The sequence below is a fragment of the Anomaloglossus baeobatrachus genome, chromosome 2 (assembly GCF_048569485.1).
Source record: "Anomaloglossus baeobatrachus isolate aAnoBae1 chromosome 2, aAnoBae1.hap1, whole genome shotgun sequence".
NCBI lineage: Eukaryota > Metazoa > Chordata > Amphibia > Anura > Aromobatidae > Anomaloglossus > Anomaloglossus baeobatrachus.
In genome coordinates, this window is record NC_134354.1 from 28,791,551 (window position 1) to 28,810,242 (window position 18,692).

Genomic DNA, 18,692 nt, shown 5'->3' on the forward strand with positions numbered 1-18,692 from the left:
ATACTTATACTTTTTGTCTTTGCTTTTTAATTGACTTTAATCTGCACTCATGTGACTTTTGCTTCAGTTATAGTCTCTAATAAAGCTCTATACTTTTAGTATTCAGTTTCGTTCTTCTATGGGTACTGGTGCTCTCTTACCCCAGAGCTTAACATAAATGAAAGGAGGCATTACCAGTGTGAGACATGTAGCTCAGGAGAGCAGACTGTCAGTCATTACATGTCTCCCTTTAATTTACAATTCGCTCTGGAGGCGGAGACTCAGAAAGATCTATGCCCCACCCATAGATCTAAAGAGCTCATTTACATATTAAGAAAAACGATGATATCTCTGGAATAGGACATCGGATCACAGATATCAAGGTATCATTTTATTCAGCTTTTTATGACCTACATGTGCATATAGATGGCTTTGGAGGGCCCTGCATTTTGATGTTGACAATTCGAACCTCTGGAGGAATGAATACAAGGTTTATATCCTTTATATTTGACAAATCTGTGAAATTACCTGTTTTTACTCTTCCATTCCATAGCTGTACAAGTCCATTGCAGTCCCTAAATGTCACCTGTGCCGTGTACAGCTCCCCGGCCTGCAGTCCTTGTATCTTCATGTTGGTTCCCGTGATGGTTTTACTCTGATTAAACTCTTTCCCTGATACCTGGACATTATATGTGAAATCCTCGGGGCAGTCAGTGTTCCAGTGAAGATGGAAACCATCGCTGGTCACATTATAGATGCTGTGATTGTAGAACATGGAGCAATCTATAAGGACGGGAAGAGTATAATCCAATTAGCATATACAAAAAAGGAAAAAAAATCTTTATGGTGGGAAATTAAAAAAAAAAAAAAGTTATTTTGCCATTGTTTTTAGATTATGAGTCATGGATATATGGGTTCACTTGTTTTGGTCGTACTTTCAAACAAGTTCAGTTCGGGACCCGAACTTGACCTCAAGCGCATATAAGTCAATAGGGTCCCAAGCTTGTGTGCTTTAAAATGGTTGCAGTAAAAGCTAAGGGGCTGCAAAAGAAAGACCTGCAAACAAATGTAGAAAGGGACTAAAAAAAAGACGTTGGCTTCCACCTATCTTTTGTTGCACAGCTTCTAGCTTCCCAGTTGCAGAAGAAAATTCACAGAGCAGATTAAATGAGATAACAAGCTCTTTACTTTTAGGATATGAGGTAAAAATATGCAGTCATACAGCATTGCATCAGGAAGAGAAAGTGAAACCAAAAAGAACAAGAGACTTTTTACTAATTCAGTGAGTAAGGAAACTTTACACAACATCGCCATCTACTGTTAGATCAGCATAAAGTCCTCCTTAACACAGCCAAAGAAATCCTTCTCATCTGTTGCATATACCAACATTTTTGATAACCAGCGTAGGTAAAACAGACAACTAAGGGCTGCATCCCTCAGCTTTCAGATTTACGTTGGCTAGTTATCAAAAATAGAGGGGACCCCATGCTGTTATTTTAAATTATTTAAATAAATATTTTTTAAAAATGGAGTGGTGTTTCCCTATTTTTAATAAGCAGCCAAAGTAAAGCAGACAGCTGGTGGCTGATATTATGAGGCTGGGAAGGGCCATGGTTATGTAACCGATTTACTGACGTCACCGCTTGTGAGAAATTCCAGGCTGCCGCTGATCAGCAGTGGCCTACGGCGCCTCATTCTGACAAAGTTCTCAGAACGCAGCTCTGTAGGAATATATGGGCATCGTGGGACATTACTCTTTGGATTACATCTGAAAGTTAAGGAACTTTTTATTAATAAATTGATGAACAAGGCAGTGTGGAGGAGTCTTTAAACAAATAAAGTTTTTTTCCCTGTCAGTGTTTTTTTTTAACTCTATACTTATCGAGTTAGTATTGGGGATGTGTGATAGACGTCTCCCCATTTGTAGCCACTAGGCTTGACGTCAGCTGTCACTCCACAGCTGACATCAACTCCAAAAACCATTACCCTGATTACCACAGCAACAGAGCAATTGGGAAGACCCAGGAAAAGCGCCAGAATTGAATCACTAATGGATGTACCACTTCTGGGGTGGCTGTGGGCTTCTATTTTTAAACTGGGAAGGGCCAAATAACCATTAACCTTTCCAGCCTGATAATAGCAGCCCTTAGTTGTCTGCTTTACCTTGGCAAGATATCAAAAATAGCTTGGAGCACACATAATGTTTTTAAATAATTTTTTCACATCATTTGAAAAACCCAGAGTGGGCTACCGTCTATTTTTGATAACCAGCCAAGATAAAGCTGACAACTGAGGGTTGCAGCCAGCAGTTGTCTGCTTTACCTGCGCAGGTTATCAAAAATAGGAGGAAGCCCACGTCATTATTTTTTTCTTTATTGTTTACAGCAGTGTACAACTTCCTCATGCAATAAAGCTTGTTGATTCGATTTGCTGTAGCATTTAACAAACTTTATAAACACATAAACAGTAACCGAACTCGAAAAAAGACTTTTTTTAGTCCGTGTTCGGTACAAACCCCAAACATTACAATTCGAGTTCGCTCATATGTAATTATGACCAAGTAACTTAATTCTTTGGACTAATATAATTTTTAGACTTTATTGCTTATAAAAGAATTCTGAACTTTCATTTATATTTTTTTGCTAAAAGCCACACCTTTTTTTTTTTTTTCTCCATTGATGGATGGCTTAATTTTTGCTGTACGTCCAATTGGTGCAATATGTCTTACTTATGACTTTTTCGATCACTTATTATTCCATATTTTTGGATGAGGTGACCAAAAAAAGATGATGATGCTGACATTTTGTTTGGGAGTGGGGCAAATTTTGAAAAATCAGACTTTTATAGATACAAACATATCAATTTTTTTTTTCTTTTATCATAATATAATGGTGATGTGAACATCTAAGATTTTAAAATTCGGTGTGTATATATATGGTCAAGGGAGTGCGCTCCTTCTCCAACCCAATCGGTACCCCATGATATGACCACGGAGTCCCGATCATTGCCATGGCAAACCGCGGTAACAAAAAAAAATCACCTACAGGTTTGCTGGCCTGTTAGACAATGCCAGCTGCATGGTCTAAGAGGCATCCTGGCAGTGTCACACTGGATATCACACGGATAGGTGTAATGTATTGCAATGTCCCATAAAGTTGAAAAAAGTTGTAAAAAAAAATTATAAAGCCATTTTTCAAAAATCCCAATATAAATAAAACAAATGAAAAAAATATAGCAATAAAAACATATTTATGTAAAAATTAACAAACAAAGTACACATATTTAGTATCACCACATTTGGAATAAACTGATCTATAAAACATTTATACTACTTAAACCTTCAGCAAACACCGTGTAAAAAAGTTGCAAAAACAATACTTTATCATCATATTGCCTAAAAAAGTGAAAAAGATGCAATCAAAAAGTCATATGTAAATAAAAAGGTGTAACTAAGGCTAGTTTCACACTTGCGTTCAGCGCATTCCGTCACTATGGAGAATAGCGCAGTCCGTTAACGGACCGCGCTATTCTCCATAGAGTTGTATGGATGACGCACTGTAACGCAAGTGTCTGCGTTGCATCCGCTAGACGACGCAGCGGCGTTATTTTGACGCTGCATCTAGCGGATTGAACGCAGCATGTAACGTTTTTCTACGCTTGGCGGAGTATCAAAAAAACGCAATCTGCAGGAATCCGTTAGGCGTCCGTTGTTTTTATAATGGACGCCTATGGTGGCGGATTGCGTTAGAATGCGTCATTTGATGGATTCCGTTAACGCAGCTGTCTTTACACAACTGCGCATGCTCAGATGTGTAAAGTCAAGGAAAAAAAACTACAACGGACTGCGTTATTTTGTACGATCTGTAGCATGCGTTGTGCCACTATATGCAACGCATCCGTTGCATGCGTCACACAACGCAATGCTACGGATCCCGTTCAACGCAAGTGTGAAACTAGCCTAAAACAGTCATCTTGTCTTGCAAAAAACAAGCTGCCATAAAGCTGCATTGGCGGAGAAATAAAAAAAGCTACAGAATAGAGCAATGCAAAAACAATTGTTTTTTTGTAAAAGCAACAAAACAAAAGAATTATATAAAAGGTATTATTTTACCAAACGGTGTAAGAATAAAAAATATTAAAAAAAGAAGGGAATTTTGTTTACTTACCGTAAATTCCTTTTCTTCTAGCTCCTATTGGGAGACCCAGACAATTGGGTGTATAGCTTCTGCCTCCGGAGACCACACAAAGTATTACACTGAAAAAGTGTAACCCCTCCCCTCTGCCTATACACCCTCCCGTGCATCACGGGCTCCTCAGTTTTGGTGCAAAAGCAGGAAGGAGGAAACTTATAAATTGGTCTGGGGTAAATTCAATCCGAAGGATGTTCGGAGAACTGAAACCATAACCAAAAGAACAATTGAACATGAACAACATGTGTACACAAAAGAACAACCAGCCCGAAGGGAACAGGGGCGGGTGCTGGGTCTCCCAATAGGACCTAGAAGAAAAGGAATTTACGGTAAGTAAACAAAATTCCCTTCTTCTTTGTCGCTCCATTGGGAGACCCAGACAATTGGGATGTCCAAAAGCAGTCCCTGGGTGGGTAAAAGAATACCTCAATAAAAGAGAGCCGAAAACGACCCCTTCCTACAGGTGGGCAACCGCCGCCTGAAGGACTCGCCTACCTAGACTGGCATCTGCCGAAGCATAGGTATGCACTTGATAGTGTTTTGTGAAGGTGTGCAGACTCGACCAGGTAGCTGCCTGACACACCTGCTGAGCCGTAGCCCGGTGTCGCAATGCCCAGGACGCACCCACGGCTCTGGTAGAATGGGCTTTCAGCCTCGAAGGAAGAGGAAGCCCCGAAGAACGGTAGGCTTCAAGAATCGGTTCCTTGATCCACCGAGCCAAAGTTGACTTGGAAGCCTGCGAACCCTTACGCTGGCCAGCGACCAGGACAAAGAGCGCATCTGAACGGCGCAGGGGCGCCGTGCGAGACACGTAGAGCCGGAGTGCTCTCACCAGATCTAATGAATGCAAATCCTTTTCACACTGGTGAACTGGATGAGGGCAGAAGGACGGTAAGGAGATATCCTGATTGAGATGAAAAGGAGATACCACCTTAGGGAGAAACTCCGGGACAGGACGCAGAACCACCTTATCCTGGTGAAAAACCAGGAAAGGGGATTTGCATGACAGCGCTGCAAGCTCCGACACTCTTCGGAGTGATGTAAATGCCACTAGAAATGCCACCTTTTGCGAAAGACGTGATAAAGAGACATCCCGCAGCGGCTCGAAAGGTGGTTTCTGAAGAGCCGTTAGCACCCTGTTAAGATCCCAGGGTTCCAGCGGACGCTTGTAGGGTGGAACTATGTGGCAAACTCCCTGCAGGAACGTGCGGACCTGCGGAAGCCTTGCCAGGCGCTTTTGAAAAAATACTGAGAGCGCCGATACTTGTCCCTTGAGAGAGCCGAGTGACAAACCCTTGTCCATTCCGGATTGAAGGAATGAAAGAAAAATGGGTAAGGCAAAAGGCCAGGGAGTAAAACCCTTATCAGAGCACCAGGACAAGATGATCCGCCACGACCTGTAATAGATCTTGGCGGACGTTGGTTTCCTGGCCTGTCTCATAGTGGCAATGACATCCTGAGATAAACCCGACGACGCTAGGAGCCAGGACTCAATGGCCACACAGTCAGGTTGAGGGCCGCAGAATTCAGATGGAAAAATGGCCCTTGTGACAGCAGGTCTGTGCGGTCTGGAAGCGCCCACGGCTGACCCACCGTGAGATGCCACAGATCCGGGTACCACGACCGCCTCGGCCAATCTGGAGCGACGAGAATGGCGCGACGACAGTCGGATCTGATCTTGCGTAACACTCTGGGCAACATCGCCAGAGGAGGAAACACATAAGGGAGTCGAAACTGCGACCAATCCTGAACTAACGCGTCCGCCGCCAGAGCTCTGTGATCTTGAGACCGTGCCATGAAGGCCGGGACCTTGTTGTTGTGCCGTGACGCCATGAGATCGACGTCCGGCGTTCCCCAGCGGCGACAGATCTCTCGAAACACGTCTGGGTGAAGAGACCATTCCCCCGCATCCATGCCCTGACGACTGAGAAAATCTGCTTCCCAGTTTTCTACGCCCGGGATGTGAACTGCAGAGATGGTGGAGGCTGTGGCTTCCGCCCACAGCAGAATCCGCCGGACTTCCTGGAAGGCTTGACGGCTGCGCGTGCCGCCCTGGTGGTTGATGTACGCGACCGCCGTGGCGTTGTCCGACTGTATGCGGATCTGCCTGCCCTCCAGCCACCGATGGAACGCCTTTAGGGCTAGATACACTGCCCTTATCTCCAGAACATTGATCTGAAGAGAAGACTCTATCGGAGTCCAGGTTCCCTGAGCCCTGTGGTGGAGAAAAACCGCTCCCCACCCTGACAGGCTCGCGTCCGTCGTGACCACAGCCCAGGATGGGGGCAGGAAGGATTTTCCCTGCGATAGAGAAGTGGGAAGAAGCCACCACTGAAGAGAGGTCTTGGCTGCAAGGGAAAGAGAGACGTTCCTGTCGAGGGACGTCGACCTCCTGTCCCATTTGCGAAGAATGTCCCATTGGAGTGGGCGCAGATGGAACTGCGCGAAGGGCACTGCCTCCATTGCTGCCACCATCTTCCCCAGGAAGTGCATGAGGCGCCTCAAGGGGTGTGACTGACCCCGAAGAAGAGATTGCACCCCTGTCTGCAGCGAAAGCTGTTTGTCCAGCGGTAGCTTGACTACCGCTGAGTGAGTATGAAACTCCATCCCGAGGTAAGTCAGTGATTGGGTCGGTGTCAACTTGGACTTTGGGAAGTTGATGAGCCACCCGAACTGCTGGAGAGTCGCCAGAGCGACGGTCAGGCTGTGTTGACACGCCACCTGGGAGGGTGCCCTGACTAGGAGATCGTCTAAGTAAGGGATCACCGAGTGGCCATGAGAGTGTAGGACCGCCACAACGGATGCCATGACCTTGGTGAAGACCCGTGGGGCTGTCGCCAGGCCGAAAGGCAGTGCCACGAACTGAAGGTGTTCGTCCCCGATGGCGAAACGCAGGAAGCGTTGATGTTCGGGTGCGATCGGCACATGGAGATAAGCATCCTTGATGTCGATTGATGCTAGGAAGTCTCCTTGTGACATCGAAGCGATGACCGAGCGGAGAGATTCCATCCGAAACCTTCTGGTGCTCACATGCCTGTTGAGCAGTTTGAGGTCCAGAACGGGACGGAATGATCCGTCCTTCTTTGGCACCACGAACAAGTTGGAGTAGAAGCCGTGACCATGTTCCTGAGGGGGAATGGGAATCACCACTCCTTCTGTCTTCAAAACGCCCACAGCCTGAAAAAGTGCGCCGGCCCGAGATGGGGGCGGAGATGTTCTGAAGAAACGAGTCGGAGGACGAGAGCTGAACTCTATCCTGTAACCGTGAGACAGAATGTCTCTCACCCATCGGTCTTGGACATGTGGCCACCAGGCCTCGCAAAAGCGGGAGAGCCTGCCACCGACCGAGGATGCGGTTCGGGGAGGCCGAAAGTCATGAGGAGGCCGCCTTGGAGGCAGTGCCTCCGGCGGTTTTTTGGGGGCGTGACTTAGACCACCACGCATAGGAGTTCCTCTGGCCTTTCTCTGGCCTGTTGGACGAGGAGGATTGGGACTTGGCTGAGGGCCGAAAGGACCGAAACCTCGGTTGTATTTTCCGTTGCTGAGGTCTCTTCGGTTTGGACTGGGGTAAGGACGAGTCCTTTCCCTTGGATTCCTTAAAGGGAACCAATCATCAGGATTTTCGTGTATAAGCTGCAGCCAGTGCAGTGCTGGCACTATCATGCACAGTGTGTACATACCATCAGGGGGCAGCTCGGGTGTTTAGGCAGTGAAATACAACTTTATAAAGTTTGAAATTTCGTGCACTTTTTGATTGACGTGTGCACCTCTCTCCTAATGTCCGGGCGGGTTATGCAGGATTTCCCCGCCCCCCCCACCAGCCTGTTCCTCCCTCTCTCCTGATGTTCGGTCGGGTTATGCAGGAGTTCCCCGCCCCCCCGCGCTGCCTGTTCCTCCCTCCCTCCGGCTGTATGTAAAATGCTAATCTTCAGAAACATGGCGCCGGAGTAAGCCTCTGCGCATAGCGCTTATCTCCGGCGCCATGTTTCTGAAGCCCGCATTACACAGCTTGGTGTCTGCGGACTGCAGAACAGCTGATCGGAGGACGCGATCAGCTGTAGCTATGATGACGTGCCGCCTCAGGACACCGGGCCAGGACAGGAGCCTGCCAGCGACATCGGGGGTCAGGTGAGGTAAGTTCACAATGGACTCACATGACCCCGTGACGGCAGTGCTGCGAGACCCGGTCACGGTAGTGATATCGGGCGGCACTGTCTTCACGGGGTCAGGTGAATGAAATTACTAGCACCTGTGATGTCATTGCCCCAGCACGCACACATTATACACACACATACACACACTATATATATATACACACACACACTGCTGTGTGTGCGCCCCTGCGTTGACCTGGGCTCACCTTCTGAGTTCCAGGTCACTGCAGGAAAGCACTCACAGCTGTGTGTGTGTATAATGTGTGTATAATGTGTGTATGCGCGTGTGTGTATAATGTGTGTATGTGCGTGTGTATAATGTGTATATGCGCGTGTGTATAATGTGTGTATAATGTGTGTGTGTGTGTGTGTGTGTGCGCGCGCGTGTGTGTGGGTATGTGTGTGCTCGCGTGCGTGTATAATGTGCTCGCGCGCGTGTATAATGTGCTCGAGCGCGTGTATAATGTGTGTGCGCGCGTGTATAATGTGTGTGCGCGCGTGTATAATGTGTGTGCGCGCGTGTATAATGTGTGTGTGCGCGCGCGTGTATAATGTGCGTGCGCGCGCGTGTATAATGTGTGCGCGCGCGTGTATAATGTGTGTGCGCGCGCGCGTGTATAATGTGTGTGCGCGCGTGTATAATGTGTGTGCGCGCGCGCGTGTATAATGTGTGCGCGCGCGTGTATAATGTGTGTGCGCGCGCGTGTATAATGTGTGCGCGCGCATGTAGAATGTGTGCGCGCGTGTATAATGTGTGCGCGCGCGTGTGTATAATGTGTGCGCGCACGCGCGTGTGTGTATAGTGTGTGTGTGTATAGTGTGTGTGTGTGTATAGTGTGTGTGTATAGTGTGTGTGTATAGTGTGTGTGTGTATAGTGTGTGTGTGTATAGTGTGTGTGTATAGTGTGTGTGTATAGTGTGTGTGTATAGTGTGTGTGTATAGTGTGTGTGTGTGTATAGTGTGTGTGTGTGTGTGTATAGTGTGTGTATAGTGTGTGTGTATAGTGTGTGTGTATAGTGTGTGTGTGTGTATAGTGTGTGTGTATAGTGTGTGTATAGTGTGTGTGTGTGTATAGTGTGTGTATAGTGTGTGTGTGTGTGTATAGTGTGTGTGTGTGTGTGTGTATAGTGTGTGTGTAGTGTGTGTGTGTATAGTGTGTGTGTGTGTATAGTGTGTGTGTGTATAGTGTGTGTGTGTGTGTGTATAGTGTGTGTGTGTATAGTGTGTGTGTGTAGTGTGTGTGTGTGTGTGTAGTGTGTGTGTGTATAGTGTGTGTGTGTGTGTGTATAGTGTGTGTGTGTATAGTGTGTGTGTATAGTGTGTGTGTGTATAGTGTGTGTGTGTGTGTATAGTGTGTATAGTGTGTGTGTGTATAGTGTGTAGTGTGTGTGTGTGTGTGTGTGTATAGTGTGTGTGTGTGTGTGTAGTGTGTGTGTGTGTAGTGTGTGTGTGTGTGTGTATAGTGTGTGTGTGTGTGTGTGTGTGTATAGTGTGTGTGTGTAGTGTGTGTATAGTGTGTGTATAGTGTGTGTGTGTGTGTATAGTGTGTGTGTGTATAGTGTGTGTATAATGTGTGTGTGTATAGTGTGTGTGTGTGTGTATAGTGTGTATAGTGTGTGTGTATAGTGTGTAGTGTGTGTGTGTGTGTGTATAGTGTGTGTGTGTGTGTGTGTGTAGTGTGTGTGTGTGTGTAGTGTGTGTGTGTGTATAGTGTGTGTGTGTGTGTATAGTGTGTGTGTGTGTAGTGTGTGTGTGTGTAGTGTGTGTAGTGTGTGTATAGTGTGTGTATAGTGTGTGTATAGTGTGTGTGTGTGTGTATAGTGTGTGTGTGTATAGTGTGTGTGTATAGTGTGTGTGTGTATAGTGTGTGCGCGTGTGTCATGTGTGTGTGCGCGCGTGCGTATAATGTGTGCGCGCGTATAATGTGTGCGCGCGCGCGTATAATGTGTGCGCGCGCGCGTGTGTGTGTGCGTGTGTGTATGCTCGCGCGCGCGTGTATAATGTGCACGCGTGTATAATGTGTGTGCACGCGCGTGTATGTGTGCGCGCGCGCGCGTGTATAATGTGTGCGCGCGCGCATGTGTGTGTGTGTGTGTGTATAGTGTGTGTGTGTGTGTGTATAGTGTGTGTGTGTGTGTGTATAGTGTGTGTGTGTGTGTGTATAGTGTGTGTGTGTGTGTATAATAGGATAATAATGATGGAGGAGGAGGATAATAATGATGGAGGAGGAGGATAATAATGATGGAGGAGGAGGATAATAATGATGGAGGAGGAGGAGAATGATGATGGAGAAGTAGGAGGAGGTGGAGTATTCATAGAGCTTACCTATCCCCGCTGCCTGCCGCGTCCTCGCCACCTATGCTGCTGCTACTTGCGGTTGTATAATGAATTTTTCATCGATATGTATGTTGGAAGGTGGCTTGTGCAACCAACGCACCAAAACCGCAGGAAAAACGCATGCGCTTTTCCTGCAGTTTTCGCGCGGTTTTTCCACAGGTTGGTTCCTGCGGTTTTTTTATGCTGAACTGCAATAAATAATATAGATAATCGATAGACAGATAATGGATAGAGGGAAAGATGGCTAGATAGATAGATGAGAAAGACCTATATAATGTCCCACCCCCTGCATATTCTAAGCTGGCACCCTTTAGTGACTTTCATGTGACACTAAAGGGTGCCTAGCCTTGTAATTAGCCAAAAAATAAATAAATATTTAAAAAAAAACGACGTGGGGTCCCCCCTATTTTTTGTAGCCAGCTAGGGTAAAGCAGACGGCTGCAGCCTGCAGACCACAGCTGGCAGCTTTACCTTGGCTGGTAATCCAAAACTGAGGGCACCCCACGCTGTTATTTTACATTAAATAAATAATTTAAAACAAAAAACGTGGGGTCCCCCCCAAATTGGATCACCAGCCAAGGTAAAGCGGACAGCTGGGGTCTGATATTCTCAGACTAGGGAGGTCCACTGTTATTGGACACTCCCAGCCTAAAAATAGCAGGCTGCAGCCGCCCCAGAAGTGGCGCATCCATCAGACGTGCCAATACTGGCGCTTCGCCCCAACTCATCCCGTTGCCCTGGTGCGGTGGCAAACGAGGTAATATATGGGGTTGATAACAGCTGTGAATTGCCAGCTGACATCAAGTCCTGGTATTAGTAATGGGTGGGCATCTAGTAGACACCCCCATTACGAATTCCTTTATTTGAAAGTAATACTTTTTATTAGAACAAAAAAACCCCGACGCCATCCCTCGTTGACCAATTTATTAACAAAATTATTAAAATGCTAAAGGTCCGCCGTAATCCATTTAGATGTCCCCCGACGTTCTCCAAAGTTGACCCTGAAAAGACATAAAAATAGAAATTAGAACACAATAGACGCCACATTTTCAAATTTAATTCCCTGTGACATCCATAATCCAGGTCCACCGAGATCCAAATCTGGGGTTGATCTCATACTCCCTGGTACGTTCAATGCAGAACTAAAAGTCCCCCATTGATTGTGAGAGCAGCCCCTCACTTCCACCTGTGACGTCATTGCCCCAGCAGAGAGGCGCGCGCACACACACACACACATTATACACACACGCGCACACACATTATACACACACGCACACACACACATTATACACACGCGCACACACACACACATTATACACACGCGCGCACACACACATCATACACACACGCGCACACACACTATACACACGCGCACACACACATTATACACACGCGCACACACACATTATACACACGCACACACACACATTATACACACGCACACACACACACATTATACACACGCGCGCGCACACACACATTATACACACGCGCGCACACACACATTATACACACGCGCGCACACACACACATTATACACACACATTATACACGCGCGCACACACACTATACACTACACACACACTGTACACACACACTATACACACACACACTATACACACACACACACACTATACACACACACACACTATACACACACACACTATACACACACACACACTATACACATTATACAGACGCGCGCGCACACACACTATATACACACGCGCGCACACACATTATATACACACGCGCACACACACATTATATATACACACACACATTTATACACACACATACACACATTTATACACACATTTATACACACACACATTTATACACACACACACACACTATACACACACACACACTATACACACACTATATACACACACACTGTATACACACACACTATACACACACTGTATACACACACACACACATTTATACACACATTTATACACACATTTATACACACACACATTTATACACATATATACACACACACACTATACACTCACACACACTATACACACACACTATATACACACACTATACACACACACACTATACACATTATACAGACGCGCACGCACACACACTATATACACACGCGCGCACACACATTATATACACACGCGCGCGCACACACATTATATATACACACACATTTATACACACACACATACACACATTTATACACACATTTATACACACACACATATATACACACACACTATATACACACACACTATATACACACACACACACTATACACACACACTATACACACACACACACTATACACACACACACACACTATACACACACACACTATACACACACACACTATACACACACACACACTATACACACACACACACTATACACACACACACACACTATACACACACACACACACTATACACACACACACACTATACACACACACACTATACACACACACACTATACACACACACACACACTATACACAGACACACACACACTATACACACACACACACTATACACACACACTATACACACACACACTATACACACACACACACACTATACACACACACACACTATACACACACACACACTATACACACACACACACTATACACACATACACGCGCGCGCACACACATTATACATGCGTGCGCACACACATTATACATGCGTGCGCGCTCACACACATTATACATGCGTGCGCGTGCACACACATTACACACGCGCATACACACGCGCATACACACATTATACACACGCGCATACACACATTATACACACGCGCATACACACATTATACACACGCGCATACACACATTATACACACGCGCATACACACATTATACACACGCGCATACACACATTATACACACGCGCATACACACATTATACATACGCGCATACACACATTATACACACGCGCATACACACATTATACACACGCGCATACACACATTATACACACATTATACACACACACAGCTGTGAGTGCTTTCCTGCAGTGACCTGGAACTCAGAAGGTGAGCCCAGGTCAACGCAGGGGCGCACACACAGCAGTGTCTGTGTGTATATATATATAGTGTGTGTATGTGTGTGTGTATAATGTGTGCGTGCTGGGGCAATGACATCACAGGTGCTAGTAATTTCATTCACCTGACCCCGTGAAGACAGTGCCGCCCGATATCACTACCGTGACCGGGTCTCGCAGCACTGCCGTCACGGGGTCATGTGAGTCCATTGTGAACTTACCTCACCTGACCCCGATGTCGCTGGCAGGCTCCTGTCCTGGCCCGGTGTCCTGAGGCGGCACGTCATCATAGCTACAGCTGATCGCATCCTCCGATCAGCTGTTCTGCAGTCTGCAGACACCAAGCTGTGTAATGCGGGCTTCAGAAACATGGCGCCGGAGATAAGCGCTATGCGCAGAGGCTTACTCCGGCGCCATGTTTCTGAAGATTAGCATTTTACATACAGCCGGAGGGAGGGAGGAACAGGCGGCGCGGGGGGGCGGGGAACTCGTGCATAACCCGCCCGCACATTAACAGAGAGGTGCACACGTCAATCAAAAAGTGCACGAAATTTCAAACTTTATAAAGTTGTATTTCACTGCCTAAACACCCGAGCTGCCCCCTGATGGTATGTACACACTGTGCATGATAGTGCCAGCACTGCACTGGCTGCAGCTTATACACGAAAATCCTGATGATTGGTTCCCTTTAATAATTTCATCCAATCGTTCGCCAAACAATCGGTCGCCAGAAAACGGCAAACCAGTTAAGAACTTCTTGGAAGCAGAGTCTGCCTTCCATTCGCGTAGCCACATGGCCCTGCGGACTGCCACCGAATTAGCGGATGCTACCGCTGTACGGCTAGCAGAGTCCAGGACGGCGTCCATGGCGTAGGACGAAAAAGCCGACGCCTGAGAAGTCAAAGACGCAACTTGCGGAGCAGAGGTACGTGTGACCGCATTAATCTCAGACAGACAAGCTGAGATAGCTTGGAGTGCCCACACGGCTGCAAAGGCCGGGGCAAAAGACGCGCCTGTGGCTTCATAGATGGATTTCACCAGGAGCTCTATCTGCCTGTCAGTGGCATCCTTGAGCGATGAGCCATCTGCCACTGATACTACGGATCTAGCCGCCAGTCTAGAGACTGGAGGATCCACCTTGGGACATTGAGCCCAACCCTTAACTACGTCAGAGGGGAAGGGGTAACGTGTGTCATTAAGGCGCTTAGTAAAGCGCTTGTCCGGAAATGCTCTGTGCTTCTGGACAGCATCTCTGAAGTTAGAGTGATCGAAAAACGCACTCCGTGTACGTTTGGGAAACCTAAACTGGTGTTTCTCCTGCTGTGACGCCGACTCCTCTATAGGTGGAGGTGGGGGAGAAAGATCTAGCACCTGGTTGATGGACGATATAAGATCATTTACTAAGGCGTCCCCCTCAGGTGTATCAAGATTGAGGGCAACGTCAGGGTCAGAGCCCTGAGCTGCGACGTCCGCCTCGTCCTCCAGAGAGTCCTCAAGCTGAGACCCCGAGCAGCGTGAGGATGTCGGGGAAGAGTCCCAGCGAGACCGCTTAGCCGGTCTGGGACTGTGGTCCGTGCAGGAGTCCTCCACGTGAGACCTAGGGGCCACCCCGGGAGCACGCTGCGGCGCAGACCGAGAGGGGCCTGGGGGCGATCCCGCAGTGTCCGGGGCCTGTGTAAGGACCGGTCTGGACTGCAAGGCTTCTAGTAGCTTGGCAGACCATTTGTCCATAGACGGAGCCATGGATTGTGAAAGCGACTCAGAGAGTTTCTCAGCAAAAACTGCAAACTCTGTCCCTGCCGCCTGCACAGTGGAAGAAGGAGGGTCTGCCTGAGCCGAGGGGCCCACTAGTGACCGAGGCTCCGGCTGAGCAAGCGAAACAGGGGTCGAGCATTGCTCACAGTGAGGGTAGGTGGAACCCGCAGGTAACATAGCCCCACAAGAGGTACAGGTTGCAAAAAAACCCTTTGCCTTAGCGCCCTTGCTCCTTGTGGACGACATGCTGTTGTCTCCTAGGAGAGTGATCACTGAGGGTATATAGCCAAAAGTAAACAACCCGGCCGAACAGAGAAAATATATACATATATATATATATATATACTCCGGCACCCTAGGGGGACCAGCACCGGGTGACCGGTGTGGCTTACCGACCGCCCAAAGCGGAGTGTGTGTCCACCAGATTCCCTGCCTTAGGTCTCCCAGAGCTGCAGAGCTCGTTCCTGAAAATCCTCCACCGGCAGAATGTGTGTAAAAATGGCTGCCGGAGCTCTCAGGGGAGGAGGGAGCCGTGGGCGGCGACTAGTAAAGTGCGGGAATCTGGGTTCCACAGTGATCAGTGAGGGGGGGGGAGGAAACCTAAAGTATGCTCCAGCCCTCACTGCCGACGTCAGGTCGACCGTCCCGCCCTTACCCCTGACTGGCAGGCCCGGGGGCAGGAGTTATGGTACTAGGCCGCAATGAAGCCGGGGACTAAATTTAATACCGCGGCCGACAAACAGGCTCGGTCGGCGCGGAAGTCCCGGTCTTCACAAACCAGCAGCTGCTGCAGCGTTTGTGAAACAAGCGCTCCATGCACAGTCCCCATGGGGACACAGAGTATCTTTAGATGCAGTGCCCTGTCCCTGAGGATACATAGACTCCTGTCCGGCAGATTCCCACAGGGGCTGCGGAGGGAGCCCGGTCCCAGTAAATGGATGACCGGTCAGGATCCCACTTCTCCCAGAGCCTCTAAGGGATGGTGAAGGAAAACGGCATGTGGCTCCAGCCTCTGTACCCGCAATGGGTACCTCAACCTTAACAGCACCGCCGACGTAGTGGGGTGAGAAGGGAGCATGCCGGGGGCCCTATGGGGGCCCTCTTTTCTTCCAACCGATAAAATCAGCAGCTGCTGCTGACTAAAATGGGAAAGCATGAGTGGATGTGTGCCTCCTTCCACACAAAGCATAAAACTGAGGAGCCCGTGATCCACGGGAGGGTGTATAGGCAGAGGGGAGGGGTTACACTTTTTCAGTGTAATACTTTGTGTGGCCTCCGGAGGCAGAAGCTATACACCCAATTGTCTGGGTCTCCCAATGGAGCGACAAAGAAAAAAAGATTCCTGAGTTGCTGTTAGTATTACTGGCTTCATACTGCCTTCCAAAAATCGGAATAAAAATGATCCAAAAATGTTATGTGCCTGAAAATGATACCAAGAAAAATATTAACTCATCCCACAAAAAACAAGCCCTCTCATGACTCTGGTTGCAGAAATCTAGAAAAAATTATAGCTCTCAAAATATGGCTCTTCAAAACCTTTTTTTTGGGAAAAAAGAAAGTGTTTTTAGTGTGTGATAGCAGCCAAACATAAAAAAGGGTATAAATCTGGTATCTCTGTAATCGCACTGACCTGAAGAAGAATGCAGCAAGAATCAGCTCACATTTATCCTGTGCTCTTTGCTGAGCACTTACACCGGGGTTTGCATAAAGGTGAAAACAGGCTCAGGGGTAAAAGGGTTAAGTAAGAATAAAAAGCAATAAAAAGTCTAAAAGTTTAATTTGCCTATCACTTGTATTTTCAATTCAAAAGTAAAGAAAAAAATAAAATAAACCTATTTGGTTTCACCAGATCCAGAAAAGTTCAATCTCTGAAACTGCGGTAAACAATCATTTAAAGGGAACCTGTCACCGGATTTTTCTAGGATTCGCCGTCCCCCAGTTTTGATTTGCATGGATGACGACGGCCCCGTCATCCTCCACGGTGATGCCGTCATCCATGCAAATCAAGACTGGGGGACGGCGAACAGCGGCAGGAGGGGCGACAGAAGGCGAATAGAGCCCGCCCATCTGGCCAACCAAACTAATTTGCATACAAAAAGGTAATATTTTACAAAGTTCTTTTGGAGGTCTGAAAAGGGGGCCAGCAACAAGGTGCACCTTCCTAGAATGCAGCCCAGGAGCTGCAGAAGGGGATAAAATTATAATACCCTGTCTTATTATTAGGGAAACACAGTACTAAAATCGTTAGTAAAATGATAAAAAAGTGAAAAATTTTCAAAAATAAAACTTACTATTGGAAACATATTTTTGTATATGTGATGACATATACTTACTGCAGGGGGCAGCAGAAGTGTTGCCAAAAGTCACATCCTGCGTGGTAGGGGCGCTGGAGAATGGCGGGTGAGAAGGGCGAGGGTCCGTAGGTGAGAAGGTAGAATGGCTGGAGAATGGCGGGTGAGAAGGGCGAGGGCCTTCAGGTGAGATGGTAGGATGGCTGGAGAACGGCGGCGGGTGAGAAGGGCGAGGTCGAGGAATGGGGCCTGTAGATTAGAAAGAAGACAAAGTGCACAATAACTTTGATGATTAACCCAATACAGAGGTAGCTTACAGGATATCGGTGTCAAAGGGTGTGATTGGATAACCGAGGACCGGGGCTCCTAAACTGGCCCTCAGGCTAGAGGGGCCCTAGCTGTCCCTGATCCCAGAGATACCTCTGATGGTGACAATTTCTGGGCCGCCTTCCTTACCCTGCTCCTGTACAGCCCTGATCTAACATCCCCTCTCCCTCACCCCAGGAGAGGGCAAGGACAAGAGTGGTAGAACTCACAGATATGGACAAACAGGGGAAACCAAAACTGTATCACGCAGCACGCTAACGCAGAAGACAACAAGTGGTAAGGAGGAAAATAAGAGCAGGGAGGAAACAATGAGACAACGAGAGAACTCCACAACAACTCCACACAATAAGCTGTACAATCACCAGCAGGACTGGGAAATGTGGTGCTATATACCTGGATTGCCATAAATAATAGTTACAAGTGTATTTCAATATGTATAACATGTATTGCCAGCTATAATGAATTTGGTGTTCTCTGCTGTTCACCACATACACACATTTGCCCACACTCCCTTACTAGGGCTCATAACAAAGCTTGTGTATGTGCCCTAGAAGGAGAGAGGGGAGGAGCTTAGGTGTGAGGTAAATTCAGAGGGTGGCAGTTGGATTTGGTGT

At 47.4% G+C, this 18,692-nt stretch overlaps 1 protein-coding gene across 1 annotated transcript in view; it reads right to left on the bottom strand.

Moving 5' to 3' along the window:
- The window catches only part of UMODL1 (uromodulin like 1), a 120,181-nt gene that overhangs the window by 36,967 nt on the left and 64,522 nt on the right, over nt 1–18,692 (bottom strand). Inside the window, exons 7-8 of the mRNA XM_075333298.1 lie at nt 17,794–18,000; nt 508–762 (exon numbers count right to left, since the gene is read on the bottom strand). Of these exons, the coding sequence (XP_075189413.1) occupies nt 508–762; nt 17,794–18,000 (462 nt within the window). The remainder of the gene's footprint in view (nt 1–507; nt 763–17,793; nt 18,001–18,692) is intronic.